The 24,516-nt window shown below is 33.2% G+C and overlaps 1 protein-coding gene across 5 annotated transcripts in view; it reads left to right on the top strand.

Moving 5' to 3' along the window:
- Positions 1–24,516, top strand: part of DACH2 (dachshund family transcription factor 2) — a 634,770-nt gene that overhangs the window by 496,220 nt on the left and 114,034 nt on the right. For all 5 annotated transcript variants that reach the window (XM_079910014.1, XM_079910011.1, XM_079910012.1 and 2 more), the window contains 2 exons: positions 3,429–3,564; positions 6,069–6,152. In XM_079910014.1, coding sequence (XP_079766140.1) covers positions 3,429–3,564; positions 6,069–6,152 — 220 coding nt within the window. The remainder of the gene's footprint in view (positions 1–3,428; positions 3,565–6,068; positions 6,153–24,516) is intronic.

Consider the following 24,516-nt stretch of genomic DNA (forward strand, 5'->3'; position numbering starts at 1 on the left):
CATTAGAGATAAACATAGCTATTAAATTACATATTTTTCAGCAAATATCCAATGTTAGAATTCAAAGACTGAATGGGCATAGTTTAGCATAGAATCATTGAAACTACACAACAGTGAAAAGCAAAAAATAATTTTGACCTCATATATGAAATTCCTTTCGTAAGGGTGTGTGTGTGTATGTACACGTGCTATTTAGGGATTATATTTTTAATCACTACACTTCAGGTTGAATTTCACAGCTGATGAACTACTAGTCTTTTCAAAAAGTAAAACAATGTGGTATAAAGTCTATATATAATTTGCTGCCCATCTCCATACCTTCCCTCCAAAATACAAATATAATTATTTGGAAAAAAATGATTCTTTTCTTCTGCTTTGCTTATATTGTCTTTTGATCTTGCCCTGTGTACATAGTATTGCAACTGTATACTTAACTGTATACTAAATATAAATGAAATATATATTTCTCTGTCTTAAAACATTGTTTTTGAAGCATGACAAAAGTCATAGAGCCTTTAAGGTGTAGTATATATTTACAATTATTGGTATTTAATAACTATATCATATTGTAGCTAATATACACAAAGTCTGCTGTTCATTTCATTAAAATTATCAAATGTTAGCTAAATGCTAAATAATAATATATAAAACAACATTAAAAATGAACATACTACATTGATGACTGTATTAGTTCTTTATTGTTTCTGTAACAAATTATGACAAATTAAGTAGCTTAAAACAATGCAAATTTATTATATTATAGTTCTGTAGGTCAGATGTCTGACATGGCTATCATTGAGCTAAAATCAAGCTGCTGGAAAGAGTGCATTTCTTTCTGTAAGCTCCCAATAAAGAATCGATTTCCTTGCCTTTTCCAGCTTATCTCTCTGACCATTCTTCCATAATCATATCTTCCTCTGACTTTCCTTTCTGCCCCAAGATAATCCAGTGTAATAGCTCTATCTCAAGGTTCTCAGTCACATCTGAAAAGTCCATTTTGCCATGTAAGATAACATATTCACAGGCTCTAGCTCTTAGGATATGGACTAAACATCTTTGGCAGGGCAGAGAGGCACTATACTCTCTGCCACAATGATAGACATTGCAAAATGCTAATTTCCACTAATGAAATAATAACCTTTAACTCTCATAATATTAATTTTGCATTAAGCAGTTTTCCTTTAAGGAGTTTATCTGTTTTGGACCTCTTGTGCAAAATCATTGTGAAAATGTATAAGCACATATTTGACAAACTAATTTTTAATGTTATGATTAGAATACTGAGGTTGTAATTACACATAATTAGACAGAACATTTAATTTAAGAAATTTATTATGGATTAATTAAATATTTAATAGAATAAACATTCTCTGTCCCAGCATATATATCACTGAGTCACATTTATTGCATATATGGATAAACACTACAATGTGTTTTTTTTTTTACATCTTTATTGGAGTATAATTGCTCCACAATGGTGTGACAGTTTCTGCTTTACAACAAAGTGAATCAGCTATACATATACATATGCCCCCACATCTCTTCCCTCTTGCGTCTGCCTCCCTCCCACCCTCCCCATCCCACCCCCCAGGTGGTCACAAAGCACCAAGCCCATCTCCCTGTGCTATGCGGCTGCTTCCAACTACCTATCTATTTTACGTTTGGTAGTGTATATATGTCCATGTCACTCTCTCACTTAGTCACAGCTTACCCTTCCCCCTCCCCATATCCTCAAGTCCATTCTCTAGTAGATCTGTTGTTTATCCCTGTCTTACCCCTAGGTTCTTCATGACATTTTTTTCTTAAATTCCATATATATGTGTTAGCATACGGTATTTGTTTTTCTCTTTCTGACTTACTTCACACTCTGTATGACAGACTCTAGGTCCATCCACCTCATTATAAATAGCTCAATTTCATTTCTTTTTATGGCTGAGTAATATTCCATTGTATATATGTGCCACATCTTCTTTATCCATTCATCTGATCATGGACACTTAGGTTGTTTCCATCTCCAAGTTATTGTAAATAGAGCTGCAATGAACATTTTGGTACATGATTCTTTTTGAATTATGGTTTTCTCAGGGTATACGCCCAGTAGTGGGATTGATGGGTCATATGGTAGTTCTATTTGTAGTGTTTTAAGGAACCTCCATACTGTTCTCCATAGTGGCTGTACCAATTCACATTCCCACCAGCAGTGCAAGAGTGTTCCCTTTTCTCCACACCCTCTCCAGCATTTATTGTTTCTAGATTTTTGCACAGTAAAGGAAACCATAAACAAGACTAAAAGACAACCCTCAGAATGGGAGAAAATATTTGCAAATGAAGCAACTCACAAAGGATTAGTCTCCAAAATTTATAAGCAGCTCATGCAGCTCAATAACAAAAAACCAAACAACCCAATCCAAAAATGGGTAGAAGACCTAAATAGACATTTCTCCAAAGAAGATATACAGACTGCCAACAAACACATGAAAGAGTGCTCAACATCATTAATCATTAGAGAAATGCAAATCAAAACTACAATGAGATATCATCTCACACCAGTCAGAATGGCCATCATCAAAAAATCTACAATGTGTTTTTTTAATTGATCAAATTAACTAAATGATTTTCAGATTTATTCATCAGTTTGTGATGCATAAGCACAGTGAATAACTTCAGAGTTTTTAGCAATATTAATTATCACAAAAGTCCTGAGAACCATAACCATTACTGTTGAGATATATAAAAGAAATGTTATTTTTATTCAAATTCATAGTTTAAAACTATAAAAATCTAAACAATACTAATGAACTGATATTGATAGGTCTTAGTGTTAGTTTCAAAAACCCATCGTTGTGTCCTGTGACTATCAAACTATTTTGTTTGCAAAATTCAACATGAATTCCTAAGGTCTGATAGATCACAAGTATATTATTGCCATAAGTTTTGTCAGTGCAGAAAGACACAACATGTACCAGGCACCACTATTTGTAAGTTTTATTCCAGAGTTCCAGGTGTTTACCTTTGGGGGATCTTTTTACTCAGACAGTAAGCTCACCCTCCAGGTTATGGCCTGAACATTATATCAATGTAGAAGCTTACAATAACAAATTTTCACTAACAATAGTCACTTTACTTCGTAATCCTTGACGTATTTCCTAGGAAAGGAAATGGAAACTAACCTTTCTTATACTCTACCATGTATCTGGCATAGCACTGAGACTTTTCATCTTTTTCTCTTATTTAACCCTCACAATATCCCATTAATTTCCCAAGAACAAAAAAATATGGTTTTGTCTGAAGATATGTGTTTAAGACCAAGTATTATGGATGTATGCGCTTTCAGGATGAAAGGTCAACATTTCAAATGTTATGGACTCCACCAACGTGAAAAACTTTGTGCAAGATCACATTTCCTTTTGTGTTTCCTTTTGTGTAAGGAACGGATCCCAGAGAGTCCTTCTCCTGCTCCTTCTCTGGAAGAGAGTCATCGCCCTGGGAGCCAGACCTCCTCCCACCCCAGCAGCAGCGTGTCCAGCTCTCCCTCTCAGATGGATCACCATTCAGAGAGAATGGGTGAGTATCTCACCTGAAGCAAGGAACTGAAAGATAATCTTTCAGGAAATTCTTCATTAGGCAATAGAGAGGGGAGAAAAACCTAGGGGAATTGATGCTTTTTGAAAAGTGGTGATTCTTTATTACAGAAGCAATATGAACAACAAAAAAGGTGTTAGAAGTTTGTTCTCTGGAAGGGGCTTCATTTACTGTATCACTGGATCTCATGGGAACAATTTGATGGGATTTTTGTAGAGTATATGTTAATTCAATATGCTGGTACTTGGCAGCTAGTGTGATACAAATCACTTGCTATATTCACAGCACCCTTTGAATAATGGAAGATAAGATATCCTTTGGACAGTTGATCATGTAAGAGTGATTAAAAAGTGAATCAATATATGATTTGCAATAATCTCAACAATTCAGATCACAAATTTTAACATGATTTTTCCTACGTTTCTTTTTTATTGTTTCAGAAGTCTTACACCACAGACACTATTCCAGAAATATTATAATGTTATTGTCAGTGATCTGGCATATTGGAGACTTGAATCTAGACACAGTCTGGCACTAACTAGCTATGAGATCTTGGGTATGTCACTTAACCACAATGAGTATCTTTACCTAACATATGGATATAATTACTGCTCTGCCTATTGCACTGGAGTTTTATGAGGTCAAATGAAATAATATGTGGAAAAAAACACTTCAGAAATTTAAAGTGCTAAGGAAATGTGAAGGATAAGCACTATTTTTCTCTGTGTGGCTTTACCTTGATTACTTATCATCTCCTGCTGTTTGATCCTACTCAGGTATACAGACATTACCCAGTGCATTCAGCTATAACAAATTCTCATTTGGTATATAATAAGTATGAACAAAGTGAGCTAGGTAAAATCTTCATTAATCTTCTGTACCTACACAATCCAATTTCCTAAGTACCCATTTCCTTTAGGGAAAATAATATCTTCTCTTCTTTTAGTCTTTCTATTGGGACATTTTTAATGTAAACTCTAAATTTTTACACTTCATAAGAGTGATTGCTTCAAGACTCTCCAAAATAATGTTTTTATGGGGGAGGAAAGGAATTTGAGGGATTAGGGAAGGTGTTAGGTTCTGGATTTGTGGTGGGGAAGGACAAAGATGATTTCTCTCTTGTGGAAATTCATCCAAGTCTCACTTAGCTTGTCAATATTATATATTCTTTGTAACTATTTAGCTTCATAGTGATCCCAGTGGGTCTCAAATCTGGCTCCCCATTATAATCGCCTATGGAGTATTTACAAATCTGGATGCCCAGGCCACACGCTCAGGGTCTCATTTACCTCGTCTGGAATAGAGCCTAGAAGGAGTGTTCTGTTTTGCTTTTCAATATCTTCTCAGGACATTCTAATGTGCAGCCAGAATTAACCACTGAATTAGAACTTGTAGCTATTGGCCATAAGGGAGTAAATTTAATTCCTGGAAGAGGTGACAGAGGTTTTCTAGCTTTACTCTGTTCTGTGGATGCAGACTAAACTACTAGTTACAATATTGTGTGCAACAGATTCAAGAGAGTCTGAGCAAGACCTGTGGGGGTAGCCAGATGACCATAAAGGAATCAAGAAACATACATTCTTCTATTAGGAAAATCTTTGTACTGATGAGGGAGGGTGGTAGAGAGGAAAAAGAAAGAGAGAATTATTTATTGAGTGCTGGCTAAAAGCAGAGCACACAGGGAAATATGTGTACTCTGTAATAGACATATCGTAAGAGATGTCATACTTAGAAATAAACTATATCCAAAGCAATATAATATTATAAAAAATCTTGACAACATAAAACATTTCTTATTCCACCGGCAGTAATTATACTCTCTATGCACATTCCACAATTGTCCAAGCGTGATAGTGTGATTGTCTATAAGTGAATTAAAAGGTTTGATGATTTTTGGTTTAAAGTGACCATACTTTATTGATAGTGCTATATAACATTTTAATAAAATATAACTAAAGAGAATTAAATGATAAACTGAAATTGACATGTTTTTCCTCTTTCAATATAAATGTCTTGTGAAGAAGCACCTACAATTACCAGAAAATTATATTTTATCTATTAATTTTGCTATATATTTGCAAAAACTCTACAAAGTAAACTAAATTCGTAATTATTTTAAACTCATGAGATTAAGTGCAAAATTCTCTCTGAAGCATTTTGGGAAATATATTATTAATTATGGAGGTAAATAACTAATTTGTACATGAATTTCAAAAGAGGAAATATTTTAAATGATTTAAAGAAAATATGTTGGAAATTATATATGTACTATGTATTAATTATACTTTAAAATTCATATGATTAAGCAGCTTATTGATTTTTAAATTGTATGATCAGAACAACAAAAATCTTTTCACTTGTTCAGAAGTAGAAGTGTATAAAATTCATGTTGTTATTGGAGTAAAATAGGTATTTATGTAATGGTTTTCTGCTTTTCTTTTGGGTGTTTTGCAATAAAATTACTCAGTTATATCTCTTATTTATAGTTATGATGCCCAACAATAGAGAGGAACTTATCGTTGATCAGGATAATGGACCAACCATCAAAAAATTCCAAAGGGAAAATAAAGGTAAAATGACTTTTGCTTATTTGATGTACATATAAAGATCAGATACTAACTCAATTAACATTCCATTGCTGTATATTGCATCCACATTTCCCTAAGTCAGAACAGATCCATACTGGCTTTGGATAAATTCTTTTAGTAGTAAAAAAATAATATTTACCTGAAGCTTGTTTATTTGATGTTATAAATAACATATTAGTCCAAAGTTTCTCTGTGCCTATGGTTGGAAACTTTACCCTAAGCCCTTTTATTATGCCTATTCCGTGACATCTGATTCTCTTTTTATTATGTATGCACTTTGTTGACTATATTTAAATGAATCACTATTCGATGGTTATGTTTGAAAAACTTGAGTTACTGTCATAGAGGAGAGATGTTCCCTTCAACACTCAAAAGTGATTTTAAAAGTATATGCTAATTTGGACATTTCAGAGGAAAGTTTAGCAAGCAGCTCCAATCAGGTATTTACCTATAATATTAATAGATATGACATCAATCTGGCTTGTAATCAACTGACAAACGTGTCATTTCTGCACAGTATCCAATTTTTTCTTAGGATATCTGTTTAAAGAAGGTAGGGAAAGTCAGAATTTCAAAGACTTGCTTCCTTGATATGAAAACTGAGTACAACTTTGTTTAAAAGGCTGTAAAGGTAAGAGTAAAGGAAAATATATCAGTATATGTTATAGGCTATGCATTATTACTATCACCATGAGTTAGTAACTCTAAGCTAAAGAACATAAGCTAACATGTAATTTATCAGATCATCAGATGGTCTGATTGTACTTCACTATAGGGTGTATTTTTCCATCTTTAATAAAGATGCTCATAATATACAGAAAAAAACATTCCATGAGCTGAAGAGTTAATGGAGACATTTTTTTTATTTCTTCTCTAGACTGAACTTGCTTTCTAATGACCTAGATGAGCATTTTAGTTAGAATTTGGAATAATGTATAATTTTAATTTCATTGGTCCATTGTTGGTTTCCTTGCCACATATTTTGTCTTTTTTATCCAAACACTGAAAGACTGTACCCTCTGGGGCACCAAGATATAAATGCTTTATTTCAGAAAAGTGGTCAGAATGGAAGTCATGTTCAGTATATTAAACTACCCAAACTCTTACACAGGTAATGGAATTATAGTTAAAGATGAAATTTCATTCATAACTCAAAAACAATTTGTTCCTGAAACTTCTTTCCTAGCAAGTCATCACTATTTGAAGGACAGCTTGGAAGTAAAGCATATTTTCTAGGAAAATCTCAAGCTGTACATGATACATATGATTCTGTCAGAACTGCAAACCCCGTAAGTCAAAATGGCATTTAGGACTGGCCTGTTTGCTGTAGTGTTCAAGTACACACTGCTGTGTCTTATTAAAAATCAGCTGGAGTGCTAGTACAGATGTACAGTAGCCGATTTTCATAAAATACACAGTGGTATGCACTGGCATTTCTGAATCTCTTACTGTGGAATGGCACAGTTATATTCATTTCAAATATGTTGGTCACACATCCTGGTGAGGACATTAATAGACTGGAGTGGCATATTAAACTGTACTTCTCTGGTTATAATGGAAAACTTTCTTTTAAATGAGATTTTCTATGTTAAGTTCTACCAGTTACATTTGTACTTAAAATAAAATATATTTTCCTCAAATAGATTTTAGTTCTTAAAAGGGAATGCAGTTAAAGTAGAAGTCTCAACATTTATTAAGTTTGACAAGTAGGCAGTTTATACAACTGTAGCAAACATATGTTTTCACATCTGTTTTGAGTAATATCGTGATTTTAAAAATGATTTATAGCTCTGGAAATTATAAAATGCCAGCTTTGCTGTTATGTGGACATTTTCAGAAAATGATTAAAGTATGCTTCATGTAGCCCGCCTCTTACTCTACCTTGTAAAATTGGGTGACAGCTAGTGTGATACATATCTCAAATGATAATTTGTATTTTGCCTTACATTTTCATATGCAGACATTTCAAAGTCTATATGATCTGGGCTTTCATGCAGTGAGTTCCATTTAGACTACATCCAACATGACTTACCAGAATTGCTATTTTAGTTTTGACTCAAGTATTTTGACTAAACTGAATCGTCAATCAAATAAAGCCTTTGATTTTATTTTTCCACAGACTTAGTCAAACAAATTGACCAAATCAATCACATGTTATGACATTGTGTTACATAATTTTTAGCAATCAGTTCTGGGATTCTTTAGAGTAGAGACTTTGGGACTATATACCTTACTTCACCCATGTGGAAGCAAAGGTCCAAAACAAGACCCTCTTCCCTTGGCAGTCACTGGTCTCCCAAACTGCTGTCAGGAATAGCTTTTTGATATTTTGCATTTTGTATTGAATGTATCTATTGAAAACTTTATATGTACAAGAAGTATGATGGTCAAATTTGGAATGCTGTATAAACATTGGAACAATAAATGTATCATCTAGCTACTGAAACATTACATGACTTTAGTCCACTGAAACATTACATTTTAAATCAGTCCACAGTTTACAGATGAAAAGCTAATAGTTTTAACATCCTTTGATCATAAGACTCTAAAGTATATCTCATCTAAAATAAAGGTACTATTGTATTTACTTTTATACAAATAGGCTAATTCAGTTTAGAGGAGGGCTTGGGCTATATATTGACACTATAATAATGTAAATACTTTCTATTCAATCAGATGCTTCTCCCTCTTAATCTATTCCTGAGACAATCCCAGATACTACACTAAATCATTTATGGAAGGTGTTTGGAAATGATTATAACCCTGGATAAAATGGAAAATATATCTGATGCATATTATATTTTATGAATAAGAAATACTAAAGTATTGCACCAACTAAAATATAAACATCATTACAAATAAACTTATGATGACATTAAAATACATAAAGGAAAGTGAAAGATAAAATTTTGTGCATTTTATGCCATTCTGTGATTCCAAATAGAAATGAGAGAAAGAAGAAACATATCTTACTGGAAATTTTCTTCGAATTGCTTCATTTTTAAAACTTTTTATTTAGAAACAGTTGTGGACTCAAATTAAGTTCCAAAAAGAATACATAAAGATCTTGTGTTAACCCTTCAACCAGTTTCCCTCAATGGCAAAATCTTATATAATCTTACCCCGATATGAAAATCAGAAGTTTTACATTGCTATGTCCACAGGTGTTACTCAAATTTCACCAGTTTTACATGAATTCATTGGTGTGTATGTCTGCATGTATCTTTCTATGGAATTTTATCACATGTTTAGATTTGTATAACCACCAGCACAATCAAGATATAGGACTGCTCTATCACCACAGGGATGTCTCTCCTGCTATTCCTTTATTGTCTCCTCTGCACTCCATGATCCCTAACCCCTGAAAACCACCGTTTTCCATCTTTATAATTCCATCATCCTAAGAACGTTCTAAAATTGGAATCATGCAGTATATGACTTTTTAAGATTGACATTTTTTCACTTAGCAAAATTCCCTTGATATTCGTTCAGATTGTTGCATGTGTCAATAGTTTTTCCTTTTTTATTACTGAGTAGTATTCTATGGTATGCATGTACCAGAGTTTGTGTAACCATTTATCCATTGTACGACATCTCATTGTGTCCAGTTTTTGTCTATTATTAATAAAACTTCTAGAAACACTTATGTACATGTTTTTATATAGATATAACTTTTAATTTCTCTGGGACAAATGCTCAAGTGATGGGTCATGTGATAAGTGTATGTGTAGTTTTATAACAATCTGCCAAACTCTCTCCCAGAGTGGCTGGGTCATTTTTATATCTCCACAAGCAATACATGAGTGGTCCACGTTCTCCACATCTTTACTAGCATTTCGTGTGGTCCTTTTTTTAAAAAAAGAAAAAAAAATAGCTCTTCACATAGGTGCATGTAGTGATATCTCATTGCAGTTTTAATTTTCATTTCTCTAAGGGCTAGTGATATTGAACTTCTTGTTTGTATATCACATTTGATGAAATGTCTCTCTTCATGTATTTTCCCCATTTTCCAATTGGTTTGTTTTTATTTTGTTGAATTATGAGAATTCTTTACATATTCTACATACAAGTCCTTTGTCAAATATGTAGTTTGCAAATATTTTCCCCACTCTGTAGCTTATTTTTATAACCTGTTAAAAGGGTCATATGCAGAGCAAAAGTTTTTAATTTTGATGAAGTCCAGTTTGTAATTTTTTTCTGTTATGGTGCTTTTCCTGTCAAGTCTAAAATCTCTTTACCTAGCCTTAGGTTCTGAAGATTTTCTCCTGTGTTTTCTTCTCTGTACTTTATGGTTTTACCTTTTACGTTTATGATCATTATCTCAACTCAAGGTTCTTTTTGTTTTTCTGCTCCAGCACCATTTGTGGAAAAGGCTATTCTTCCTTCATTGAATTGCTGTGGTGATTTATCAAAAATCAGTAATCTGTACTTATTCAGGACTACTTCTTCAGTTTTACCTATGTATCTATCCTTCTACCAGTACCACAGTCTTGATTATTGAAGCCCTATAGTAAGTTTTAATATCTGATAGAATTACTCCTTCTATTTTATTCTTTTTTTCCAAGATTTTCATGGCTATTCTAGAGACTGTGACTTTTCCATATATTTTATAAAAGATAGTATATGTCTATAAAAAAAAACTTGATGCGGTTTTGATAGGAATTACATTAAAACTACAGATTAATTTGGGAAAAATGACATCTTTACTATTTTGAGTCTTTCAATACATGAGTACAGTATGTCTTTCCATTTATTTAGGTTTTCTGTCTTTCATCAGCAAAGTTAGCTTTTGGCATACAAGTTCTGTACAAGATTTGTTAAATTCATACCTAAGTATTTCATTGTTTGTATAATTATAAATGGTTTGAATAACTATAAATGTTTTTGTATTCTCAAATTCAGTTTTCACACTACAGCTTTCTTAGTATATAGAAATACTGTTGATTTTTATATGTTGGTCTTGCATCCTGCCATCTTACTTAACCTCACTTATTAGCTCTACAAGTTTTTTGGTTGGCTTTAATCCTTGGGGTTTCCTACATATGCATTCAGGCCATGCCATCTGTAAATAAAAACAATTTATTTCTGCCTTTTTAATTTATGGGAATTTAATTTCTTTTTCTTGCCTTATTGTCATGGCTGGGACTTTTAGTACTACATTGAAAAACAGTGATGAATGTGGACTTCCTTCACTTCTTTCTGATTTTAGCAGGAAAATGTTCAGTTTTTCAACATTATGTATGATATTATCTGTAGATTTCTTTGTAGATACTCTTTATCTAGTTGAGGTAATTTAGCTCTGCTCTTAATTGGCTGAAAGTTTGTATTATGAATGAGTGTTGCATTTTGTCAAATGAATTTTCAGCCTATGTTTATAGGATAGTATTATTATTTTTTTAATTTTTAGCTTGTTGATATGGTGAAATACATTGACTGATTTTTCAATGTTAAACCAGCCTCACACACCTGGAATAAATCATACTTGGTTACGGTGTGTAATTCTTTTTATACATTGTGGGATTTGGTTAGCTAATATTTTGTTTGCAATTTTGCATCTATATTCAGGAGGGATTGACCTACAGTCTGTTTTTGACAATGGCTTTGTATTTAGTGTCAGAGTAACACTTGTCTCATAAAATGAATTGGGAAGGATTTCTTCTCTTTCTTGGAAGAAATTATGTAGAATTGGTGTCAATTCTTTTTAAAATGCTTGGTTAGGATTATTCAGTGAAACCATTTGGGTGCAAAAGTTACATTTTGGGGATAATTAAAAATTCTGGATTAAATTTCCTTAACAGTCATAGGAATACTCAGACTATTTTTCCTATTAAGCAAGTTTTGGTAGTCTGTGTTTTTAAAGAGTTAATCTGTTTAATCTAACTTATTGAATTTATGTGCATAGTACTGTTTGTAGTATTCCTTGTTATCCTTTTGATATCTGTGGAATACTGATAATGGTAATTTGTGCCTTCTCTTTTGTATTTGTCATTCCAGCTAGAGGTTTTCAAATTTTATTCATCTTTTCAAAATATCAGCTTTTGTTTCTTTGATTTTCTTTATTGTTCCTTTGCTTACAATTTCATTTATTTCTGCTCTTACCTTTATTAGTGCCCTTTTCTGCTTGGTTTGTTTAATTTGCTCTTCTTTTTTGTAGTTTCTTAAAGTGGGAGCTTAGATAATTTATTTTACCCCTTTCTCTTCTCTAATATGAGTATTTAATATTATAAAATTTCTTCTCAGTACTGGTTTAGCTAAGTTTTACTAATTTTGATATGTTGTATTTTTATTTTCATTCAGTTCAAAGTGTTTCATAAGTATTTACTCATAATTTTCTCTTTCTGTTGTTCTTTATTTCTTCTTGATGTTCAAATTTTCCTTCTCTTATTTCCTTTTTGTTTAGACAATTTTCTTTAGCCATTCTTTTAAAGTAAGTTGGCTGGCAACAAATTCTCTTAGTTTTCCTTCATCTGAGAATTTCTCCATTTCCCTTTCATTCCTGAAGGATATTTTCACCAGATGCATAATTCTGGGTTGATGATTATTTTTTTCAGCACTTGAAAAATGGTGTCCCATTTCCTTCTGGCTGCCATGGTTTCTGATGAGAAATCCACTGCTGTTTGAACTGCTTTTCCTCTGATAGGTAATGGCTGACTACTTTCAAGATTTTTTCTTTGTCTTTGGTTTTAGAAGTTTGACTTTGATGTGTCTTGGTGAAGATTTCTTTGGATATATCCTGTTTGGAATTTGTTCAGCTTCTTGAGTCTGTAAGTGCATGTCTTTTGACAAATTTGAGAGGTTTTGGGACCTTATTCCTTTGAGTAGATTTTTTAGCCTTGACCTCTTTCTCCTCTCCTTCTAGGACTCCAATGACACAAATGTTGGATCTTGTGTCATAGTTCCACATACCTCTGTAGCTCTTTTTCTCTCTCTCTTTTTTTTTCCAAAGTGTGTTTTCTCCCTCTTGTTCAGATTAAGAAATTTCTATATTTCTATTTTTAAGTTCACTGATTCTATCATCTGCCCTCTTCACTCTATGTATTGAGCCTGTCCATTGAATTTTAAAATTTTGGTTATTTTAGTTTTCAGTTCTAAAATGTCCATTTGCTTCTTTTTGAACATTTTTATTATTATTTTTTTGCTGTAACTTTCCATTTCTTTGCTGATATTTTCTATTCTTTCATTTGTTTCACACATCTTTGTAATTGTTCATCGAAGTATTTTTATAATGACAGCTTTAAAATCATCTGTGAAATCTTAGGTTTGGTGGCTGTTCATTGTCTTTAGTCATTCAAGTGATATATTCCAGGTTCTTGGTTTCACAAGTAATTGTTTTATTGAAACATGGATATTTTAGGTATTATGAAACTCTGGATCTTATTTAAATCTTGCATTTTCTCAGGCGCCTCCTGACACAGCTCTGGTGGGGCAAGGGAGGCAACACTGCCTCATTTCTACCAGGTGTGTATGGGAGTCCAGATTCTCCACTCTGCCTCCATTGAAATCCTGGGGTGAGCTGGTGCTACAGTAGTGCTGGGTGGGGGTAGTAATTCAGGCTCCTTATTCTGTTGATACCACCCTGTCTGGAAGGAGTTACTACTCTCCATTGTGGCCTTGCCTTACATTGCACATGGCCTCATTCCCACTGAGCAGTGGCAAAAGTCTTGACTTTCCAGTATATCTTCTCTGATACCACCCAAGATGGTAAAGGGTACTGGATAGAAGGTGGAAGTCTAGGCTCTCCATGTAGTCTCTACTGATACTCTGTGTGAGGGGGTGGCCTCATTGCTGCTAAACACCGTTAAATTACTGAAACTCCATTAAGCCTTCTTTTCTGACACCACCCTCACCAGTGGTGGTGGAGTTTGAAGGGCATTGGCACAGCTCATTATAGGCTGGGAAGAGCGAAGTTTAGGTTTCCCATTTGGCCTTTGCTGGTGGGGTGGAGGTAGGGCTGCATATTTTTCTGGGGTGTTTGTCTGAAGTAGAGCAGTTATTGTTTAAAAGTTTTTAGTGTTGCTCAACTACCCATTCCTGGTCCTTTGGCTAGAGAAAACACACTTTTCTGGGGGATTTATTTGTCTGTGCCTATTGGTGTTTATGGATTGCTGGCTTTTCGAATAGTCTTCAGGGATATGAGAGGCAAAGAGAGATCCCAGGCTATTCACTACTGTGTTATTCCTCAGGTTCCAATGTCCCTAATTGGTCTACCTTTTCTCTACACATTCAGAGTCTTCTTATATTTGTTTTGCATATAATGTCCAGGGTTCTTAGCTGTACTTAGAGGGAGGAATAAGGAAAAGTATATCTTCTCCATCTTTTGGAGACAGAAGTCCCTTTATCTCTCTTTCATTTTAAAAAAACTGAGATGTACCACATATATAATAAAACTCAACCATGTAACATGTACAATTCGGTGTTTTTCATTATATTCTCATGGTTGTACAAAAATCACTACTATTGAACCCCAGAACATTTTCATAAACCAGAAAAAATCCTGTACCCATTAGTAGCCACTGCGCATTCCCCTTTACACAGGCCCTGAAAATCACTAACCTGATTTCTGTCTCTATGGGTTTGCCGAATCTGGATTTTTCATATAAATGAAATCATACAATATGTGGCCTTTTGCAGCTGTCTTCTTTCACTAAGCATAATGATTTCAAGGTTCATCCTTCTTATGTCTGAATATTATTCTATTGTATGGATATGCTACATTTTGTTTAACCATTCATTAGTTGATGGACATTCAGGGTGTTTCCCTCTTTTGGCTATTATAAATAATGCTGCTATGAACATTCGTGTACAGTTATTGTGTCCACTTATGTTTCCATTTGTTTTCTGTGTATACCTAGGAGTTGAATTGCTGGGTCATATATATGGTACTTCTATATTTGACCTCTCGAGAAACTGCAACACTGTTTTCCACAGTGGCTATGGAATTTTATGTTCCCAATAGCAATGTGTGAGTGTTTCAATTCTCCTCCATCCTCTTCAACACTTATTATTATCTGCTTTTTTGATTATAGCCATTCTAGTGGGTATGAAGTGTTATCATGTGGTCTTGACATGCCTTCCCTGATAAATAATGATTTTGTGTATCTTTTCATGTGCTTATTGTCCATTTGCTTATCTTCTTTGAAGAAATATCTAGTTAAGTCCTTTCTTTGTTTTGTATTTTCAAATTGAAATGTTTGTCTTTGATGTTTTCAAGTTTTTTAAGAGTTCTTTATATATTCTGGATACAAGAACCTTGTCAGATATATGATTTTTAAACATTTTATCTCATTCTGTGGTGTGTTTTCACTTTTTTCATAATATTGTTCATAACAAAGTTTTTAATTTTAATAAAGTTCAATTTATCTATTTTTTTCTTTGCCATGTATGCTTTTGTTGTCATATCTAAGAATCCTTTACTAAAACCAACTTTCTAAAGGTATACTCCTGTCCTTAGATCTTTGAAGATTAAACCATACTCCTTAAAGATATACTACTAATTCTTTGATCTAAGAGTGTTATTTTAGCTCTCACACTTAAACCTATGATCTCTGTTGAGTTAAGTTTTGTGTTTGGTATTAGGCAGGGAACTACTTTTATTCTTTTGCAGTTGGGTATCCAATGGTCCCAGCACAATTTATTGAAAACACTATTATTTCCCCCATTGAGTTAGCACCCTTGTCAAAAATCACTTGACCATAAAAGTTAAGGGTTTATTTCTGGACTCTCAATTCTATTCCATGATCAATATGTCTATCATTATGCCAGTATTACAATGTCTTGATTACTGTAACCTTATAATAAGTTTTGAAATTTGGGAATATGAGTACTCCAATTTTATTTTTTTTATTTTTTCAAGATTATTTTGGAAATCATGGGTCCCTTATATTTTCATAAGAACTTCATAATCAATTTCTAATAAAATGCCAACAGAAATTTCTATAGGGAGTATACTGGATCTGTAGATCAATTTGGGGTGCATTGCCATCATAACAATATTAATATTTTGATCCATGAACATGGGATGTGTTTCCATTTATTATAGGTTCTCTTTAATTTCTTCTATAATGTTTTGTAGCTTTCAGAGCATAGTTTTGCACCTGTTTTGCTAAGTTTATTCATATTTTATTTTGAATGTTTTACATTCAATTGTAAATGAAATTGTTTTCTTAATTTCAACAATTTTGAATTGTTCACTGCTAGTGTATAGAAATACATTTTATTTTTCTATATTTAATTTGTATTCATCAGCCTTGTTGAACTTGGCTATTAGCTCTATGGGTTTTCTGTAGATTCTTTAAGGTTTTCTACATATAAAATCATGACATCTGAAAATGAGATTGTTTTATTTCTTCTTTTCCAATCTGTATGCCTTTTCTTTTTCTGACCTAATTCCCCTGGCTACAATGTCCAGTACAATGTTGAATAGAAGTGGTGAGAGTGTAAATCCTTGTCTTTTTTTCCAATCTTAGGGGGAAGGTGTTCAGTCTTTCATCATTAAGTATAATGTTATCAATGGGTTTTTCATATGCCTTTTATCAGACTGAGGAAGTTTCTTTCTATGTCTAGTTCATTGAATGCTTTACCATGAAAATATGTTAGATATTGTCATATTATTTATCTGCTTCAATTGAGATGATCATGTGGTTTTTGTCCTTTATTCTACTAATAAAATACTTTAGATTGATTTTTGAAAGGAAATTGTTTATAATAATAATAATTATTATTGTTTTATTGTGGTAAGAACATTTAACTTGAAATCTATCCACTTAACAAAATTTTAAGTGCACAATACATTATTTTTATTGTAGGCACAAAGTTGTACAGCATATCTTTGGAATTTATTCATCTTACATAACTGAAACTTTGTGCCCATTGAACAGCAACTTCCCACTCCCCTCCCTCCAGCTCCTGACAAACCACCATTCTCCTCTCTGTTTCTATAAGCTTAACTGTTTTAGATACCTCATATTGTGAAATCATATACTACATGTCTTTCTGTGACTGACTTATTTCACTTAGCGTGATGTCCTCCAGTTTCGTCCATGTTGTTGCATACGGTAAGATTTTCTTATTTGTGACTGAATAATTGTCCATTATGTATATATGCCATATTTTCTTTATACATAATATTGTCCATTATGTATATATGCCATATTTTCTTTATACATTCATCCATTGATGGGAATTTATGTTGTTTCAATATCTTGGCTGTTGTAAATAATGCTGTAATGAATTTGGGACTGCAGATATCTCTTCAAGTTCCTGATTTCAATTCTTTTGGATATATACCCAGAATCCATCACATAGTTGTTATTTTTTAATTTTGGGGACCCTCCATACTATTTTCCATATTGACTGCAGCATTTTACTTTCCCACTCAACAGTATACAAGTGTTTCAGTTTCTCCGTATCCTCATAAACATTTGTTATCTTTTTAAAATGACTGTCTTAACAGGTGTAAGTTATATCTCATTTTGGTTTTGATTTGAATTTCCCTGATGATTAGTGAGGTTGATAATATTTTCATATATTTCTTGGCCATTTGTATGTCTCCGTTGGGTAAATGTCTAAGTACTTTTTAAAATCAGGTTATTTGTTTCTCTCTCTCTTTTAAATGGAGTTGTAGGAGTTCCTTCTATATTCTGTATATTAACACCTTAACACATATATAGTTTGCAAATCTTTTCTTCAGTTCTGTAGGTTGTCTTTTTACTATTTTGATTTTTCCTTTGCTGTACAGAAGCTTTTTAATTTGATGCATAACTACTTATCTTTTTGCTTTTGTTGCTTGTGCTTTTGGTGGCATATCCAAGTAATTAGTGCCTAGACCAATGTCATGAAGATTTCCCCCTATGTTTTCATTTAGGAATTTTACAGTATTGGGTCTTTAATCCATTTTGAGTTGATTTTTGTGTATGGTGTAAGATAAGGGTTTAATTTTATTATTTTTCATGTGGATACCCAGTTTTCCCAGCACCATTTTTGTTGAAGAGACTATTCATTGCCCATTGTGTATTCCTGGCACCTTTGTCAAAGTCAGTTTACCATATATGCATGGGTTTATTTCTGTGTTCCATTGGTCTATATGTCTGTTTTTATGCTAGTTCCATACTATTGATTTCTACAGCTTTGTGATGGGGTTAGTGTTAGGGTTGGGGTTAGGGTTAATTTTAAAGCAGGACTATGATGCCTCAATCTTTGTTCTTCTTTCTTAATATTGCTTTTGCTATTTGGGGTCATTTGTGTTTCTATATGAAGTTTAGAATTGTTTTTTTTCCTATTTCTATAAGAATACTATTAGGGTTTTGATAGGAATTGCACTGAATTTCTAGATCACTTTGGGTAGTATGAACATTTTAACAATAAAAGTCTTCCAATTACTGAACATGAGATGTTTTTCCTTTTATTTGTGTATTTAATTTCTTTCTTCAATATTTTGTAGTTTTCAGTGTTCAAGTCTTTCACATCCTTGGGTAAATTTATTCCTAAGTATTTTATTCTTTTTGATGCAGTTGTACTTGGGAATGTTTTCTTAATTTCTCTTTCTTATTGTTCTTTATTAGTGTATTGAAACACAACAGATTTTTGTATGTTGATTTTGAATCCTGCAACTTTAATGAATTTGTTTATTAGTTCTGATAGGCTTTTGGTGGAGTTTTTGGGGTTTTCTACATGTCACATCATGTCATTGCAAAAAGAGATATTTTCACTGTTTTTTTTTTTGTGTTGAACTAAACTTTTGTTCCTTGGATAAAGTCTTCTTGGTCATGATGTATAATTATTTTTATGTGTTGCTGAATTTCAATTGCTTGTATTTTGATGAACATTTTTTGCACTTATATTCATAATTGATATTGTTCTATAGTTATTTCCTTTCTTGTGATGTCTTTGTCTAGTTTTAGTATCAGGGAATTACCACTTCATAGGATGAATTGGGAAACTGGCTTTACAGAATTAGCTGGGAAGTGTTCTCTAACTTCATTTTAATCTAACATATTCCATGAGTGGAAAAGTATATTGTACAATTGAGATACTCCTTTGACAAAAAAGAATTAATTTATTTTTACAGTGATGAAACAACTATAGATAAAACAAGTGCACAACACCTGAAATAGCAATAAGCAAATGTGGTATCAGGATTAATTCTCAGTAGTTTTCTAGCAATTAACTGAAAGCATCCAGTTGAGGTGAACAAAGCACAAGCAATGAGCTGAGAAACCAAGGCATACATTAAATTCAAAGATTTTTAAAAGGCAATGTTATTTTATAATATCTACACATTGTTTGGCTTATTACTAGTTTGGGTCAGTTGTGATCTGTGAACTAGACATTTTCATGCCATTTTTAAGGTAAATAGTTCAAGGCATGATTTTATATGTGTCCTCAATGATGTTTTTGCTGGTAAATATATGTATACACACACACACACACATATATATATATATAATATGCATATATATTTCTATTATATCTCCAGATTAAAGATCAGCCATTCTTTTTTCCCATTGTGAAAGATCATGACAAAATAAAGCCTTTAATAACAATAATTTAACATTCTAGATTAAAATGACAAGGAGTTTTGAAATAACTTAAACTAGATATATCTCAATTTCTATTGCCTATACCTGAAAATCATGTTAGAACAGAGTCTGATGCTGCTTATAAGGATGTGATTGCTATAAGAACACTTCTGGGAATATTTTGACAAACCTTAAACCAGACAGATCAAGCTAGTAGTTTATAACTTTTAGAAACCCCTTTCTCATTCTTTTTTCCTTCTTATCAAAATTTGTCAAGATAAGCTACAACACTTTTGACACTGTCTGACCTGTTTTGATCATTATGACAGGATTTCACTTTTCAAAAATTATTTGCACCTGATGTAGAGGTTTGTTATAGTTCTCAAACATCCTTATTTGGATCATGAGCTTAAAAGCCAGTAATAACACATAAAACAAACTGGATGTAACCAGAATGTATTTCTGTTATTTTTAACTAAGAGCCTTTCTTAAATAATGAATGAGCCATGGTGTGTATGTGTATGTGTATGTGTGTGTGTGTGTGTGTGTGTGTGTGTGTGTCCATGTGCATACTCTCATTTTTAAGGGAGCTAAATTCTGAGACCAGTATTTGAGATTGTATTTAATTACAATGTGAGAGCTCAATTAAGATAAACTTACTTGTTATTACAAACTTACTTGTTATTACTAGCTCTACATTAATAGTCTCATAGTCATATTCATAAAGCTCTTGCCTAAGAAACGTTCTATGATGTTATTAGAGTAGTATTATTAGATTACACAGTCTATATTCAGGTTTAAGCTAATTGAAAATATAAACATTTGAATACAAATATAAAAAATAGGTTGGTTCATTTGGCTCTTCTGTATTATAAAAAAGCACTTTTATTATTTTTTAAATCAATGTGTTGTCTTTTTTAAAAAACATTTTATTTATTTTATTTTTTGGCTGTGCTGTGTGTTTGTTGTGGCATGTGGGATCTTTTGTTGCAGTGCGTGGGCTTCTCTCTAGTTGTGGTGTGTGGGTTTTCTCTCTCTAGCTGTGGCACGTGGACTCCAGGGCACGTGGGCTCTGTAGTTTGCAGCACACGGCCTCTCCAGTTGAGGTGCATGAGCTCTCTAGTTGTGGCATGTGGGCTTAGTTGCCCTGTGACATGTGGGATCTTAGTTCCCAGACCAGGGATCGAGCTCACATCCCCTGCATTGGAAGGCGGATTCTTTACAATTAGACCACGAGGGAAGTCCCAATAAAACAGCACTTTTAAAATACATTTAATCTCTTTTTATTTTCCAAGATTCTATAGTTATCCATCAATCTAGGAATATTTGTTATGCAAGGAAAAAGTCTGCTGTTGGTATTTAGAAAAGTGATATACTCTGATCCAAAACAATTTATTTACAATTCCAGTAACAAATCAAAAAGTCATAGTAATGTATTTCTATTTATTCTAATTTAGTTATCCTGGTCCTTTAGAATTTATTTGTTGAGATAATAGCATCACATATTAGTTACTATAACCAGAGAATGATCATGTGTATTTTTAAAACTCAAACCTTCAATTTTTAGGTTTAATTTTCTAATAATAAATAGTTTTGTCAAGGTTTTAAATTATTTGTTCTGGATGTACTTGTTTGGATAACTGTATTATACAAAAGTCCCCAGGTAAAACTAACAAAAAATATTTAAAATTCTTTATTATGAATGAAAGTATAGTTAAACATATTAATTTACTGTGTATATTTCCACAAACAGAGTAATCTTGATGATTTCCACGGTTACAATAGATCAGAACAGATCTTGCTAAAGTACTGTAGTAGAGAATGCTATAAAAATCTATAGCATTTGATGCCACAGTGATAGAATAACAAAAAGAGTTCACACATGCACAATTTTCTCAAGGTCATAATTTGGGCCCTTAATATGATTTCAATTAATTATTTTTGTAAATAATGCTTTCTGTGCCCCACATTATTTCAGATGCTTGGAATGTAATGATGACAGAACCTTGTTCTTGTACTCAAGTAGCTTGAAAATCTTAAATAGAGATTGCACCTTCTCTCAGTCCTTCCTTCCTGTGGTGCCTTCATGCTTCGAGGAATGGGGCAGCACCTCCGGCCCACCAGCACCACCTGAGGATCCTGGAAGCTGCCCACTCCATAGAAGAGGACCAGGAGCTGGAGAGCTTTGCTTTTATCATTTGTCCTAGGGTTCTGTCTGTCCATCTATTTTTTGTTAATTTTTAGTATAGATTTACAGCTTGTTATCATTGGTGGATTTGTGTTTTGGTTTCGATGCACTCTTCCTTCTTTCTTTTCAATTACTTTTTAATTTTTTATTATTAATAATATATTTTTTATTTTAATAACTTTATTTTATTTTATTTTTCTTTCTTTCCTTCCCTTTTTTTCTTACTTTCCTTCTGAGCTGTGTGGCTCAGAGGTCTTGATGCTCTGGCCACGTGTCAGGCCTGTGCCTATGAGGTGGGAGAGCCGAGATCAGGACATTGGTCCACCAGAGACCTCCCAGTCCCATGTAATATAAAATGGCAAAAGATCTCCCAGAGATCTCCATCTCAACATGAAGACCCAGCCCCACTCAACAACCAGCAAACTAGAGTTCTGGACATGCTATGCCAAACAACTAGCAAGAAAGGTACACAACCACATCCATTAGCAAAGAGGCTGCCTAAAATCATAATAAGTTCACAGACACCCCAAAACACAGCACCAGACGTGGTCCTGCTCACCAGAAAGACAAGAACCAGCCTCATCCACAGGAACACAGGCACCAGTCCCCTCCACCAGGAAGCCTACACAACTGACTGAACCAACCTTACCCACTGGGGGAAGACACCAAGAAAACCAGGAACTACGAACCTGCAGCCTGTGAAACGAAGACCCCAAACAGAGTAAGTTAAGCAAAATGAGAAGACAGAGAAACACACAGCAGATGAAGGAGCAAGGTAAAAACCCACAACACCAAACAAATAAAGGAAATAGACAGTCTACCTGAAAAAGAATTCAGAGTAATGATAGTAAAGATGATCCAAAATCTTGAAAATAGAATGGAGAAAATAGAAGAAACGTTTAACAAGGACCTAGAAGAACTAAAGAGCAAACAAACAATGATGAAGAACACAATAAATGAAACTAAAAATTCTCTAGAAGGAATGAATAGCAGAATAACTGAGGCAGAAGAATGGGTAAGTGACCTGAATGATGAAAGAGTGGAAATAACTGCTGCAGGCAGAATAAAGAAAAAAGATTGGAAAGAATTTAGGACAGTCTCAGAGACTTCTGGGACAACATTAAACACACCAAAATTCTAATTATAAGGGTCCCAGAAGCAAAAGAAAAAGAAAAAGGGACTGAGAAAATATTTGAAGAGATTATAGTAGAAAGTTTCCCTAATATGGGAAAGGAAATAATTAACTGTAGGAAGCACAGAGAGTCCTATACTGGATAAATGCAAGGAGACGCACTACAAGGCACATATTAAACAAACTATCAAAAATTAAATACAAAGAAAAAATATTAAAAGCAGCAAGGGAAAAGCTACAAATAACATACAAGGGAATCCCCATAAGGTTAACAGCTGATCTTTCAGCAGAAACTCTGCAAACCAGAAGGAAGTGGCAGGACATATTTAAAGTGATGAAAGGGAAAAACCTACAACCAAGATTACACAGCAAGGATCTTATTCAGATTCAACCGAGAAATTAAAACCTTTACAAACAAGCAAAAGTTAAGAGAATTCAGCAACATCAAACAAGGTTTACAACAAATGCTAAAGGAACTTCTCTAAGCAGGAAACAGAAGAGAAGAAAAAGACCTACAATAACAAACCTAAAGCAGTTAAGAAAATGGTAATAAAAACATTCATATCGATAACTACCTTAAATGTAAATGGATTAAATGCTCCAACCAAAAGACATAGACTGGCTGAATGGGTACAAAAACAAGACCTGTATATATGCTGTCTCCAAGACATCCACTTCAGACCTAGGGACACAAACAAACTGAAAGTTAGGGGATGGAAAAAGATATTCTATGCAAATGACAATCAAAGGAAAGCTAGAGTAGCAATTCTCATATCAGACAAAATAGACTTTAAAATAAAGACTATCACAAGAGACAAAGAAGGAAACTACGTAATGATCAAGGGATCAATCCAATAAAAAGACATAACAATTGTAAATATTTATGAACCCAACATAGGAGCACCTCAATACATAAGGCAAATGCTAATAACCATAATAGGGAAAATGACAGTAACACAATCATAGTAGGGGACTTTGACACCCCAGTTGACCCATGGACAAATCATCTAAATGAAAATAAATAAGGAAACACAAGCTTTAAATGATACATTAAGAAAGATGGACTTAATTGATATTTATAGGACATTCCATCCAAAATCAACAGAATGCACTTTCTACTCAAGTGCTCATGAAACATTCTCCAGGAGAGATCATTTCCTGGGTCACAAATCAACCCTTGGAAAATTTAAGAAAATTGAACTTGTATCATCAAATATCTGTTTCAACCACAATGCTATGAGATTAGATATCAATTACAAGAAAAAATCTGTAAAAAATACAAACACATGGAAGCTAAATAATACACTACTAAATAACCACGAGATCACTGAAGAAATTAAAGATTAAATAAAAATATATCTAAAAAAAAAAACAACAATGAAAACACAATGCCCCAAAACCTATTGGATGCAGCAAAAGCAGTTCTAAAGTGGGAAGATTATAGCAATACAATCCTACCTCAGGAAAGAAGAAACATCTCAAATAAACAAATCTTACACCTAAAGCAAT

The sequence above is a fragment of the Stenella coeruleoalba genome, assembly GCF_951394435.1.
Source record: "Stenella coeruleoalba genome assembly, chromosome: X".
Lineage (NCBI taxonomy): Eukaryota > Metazoa > Chordata > Mammalia > Artiodactyla > Delphinidae > Stenella > Stenella coeruleoalba.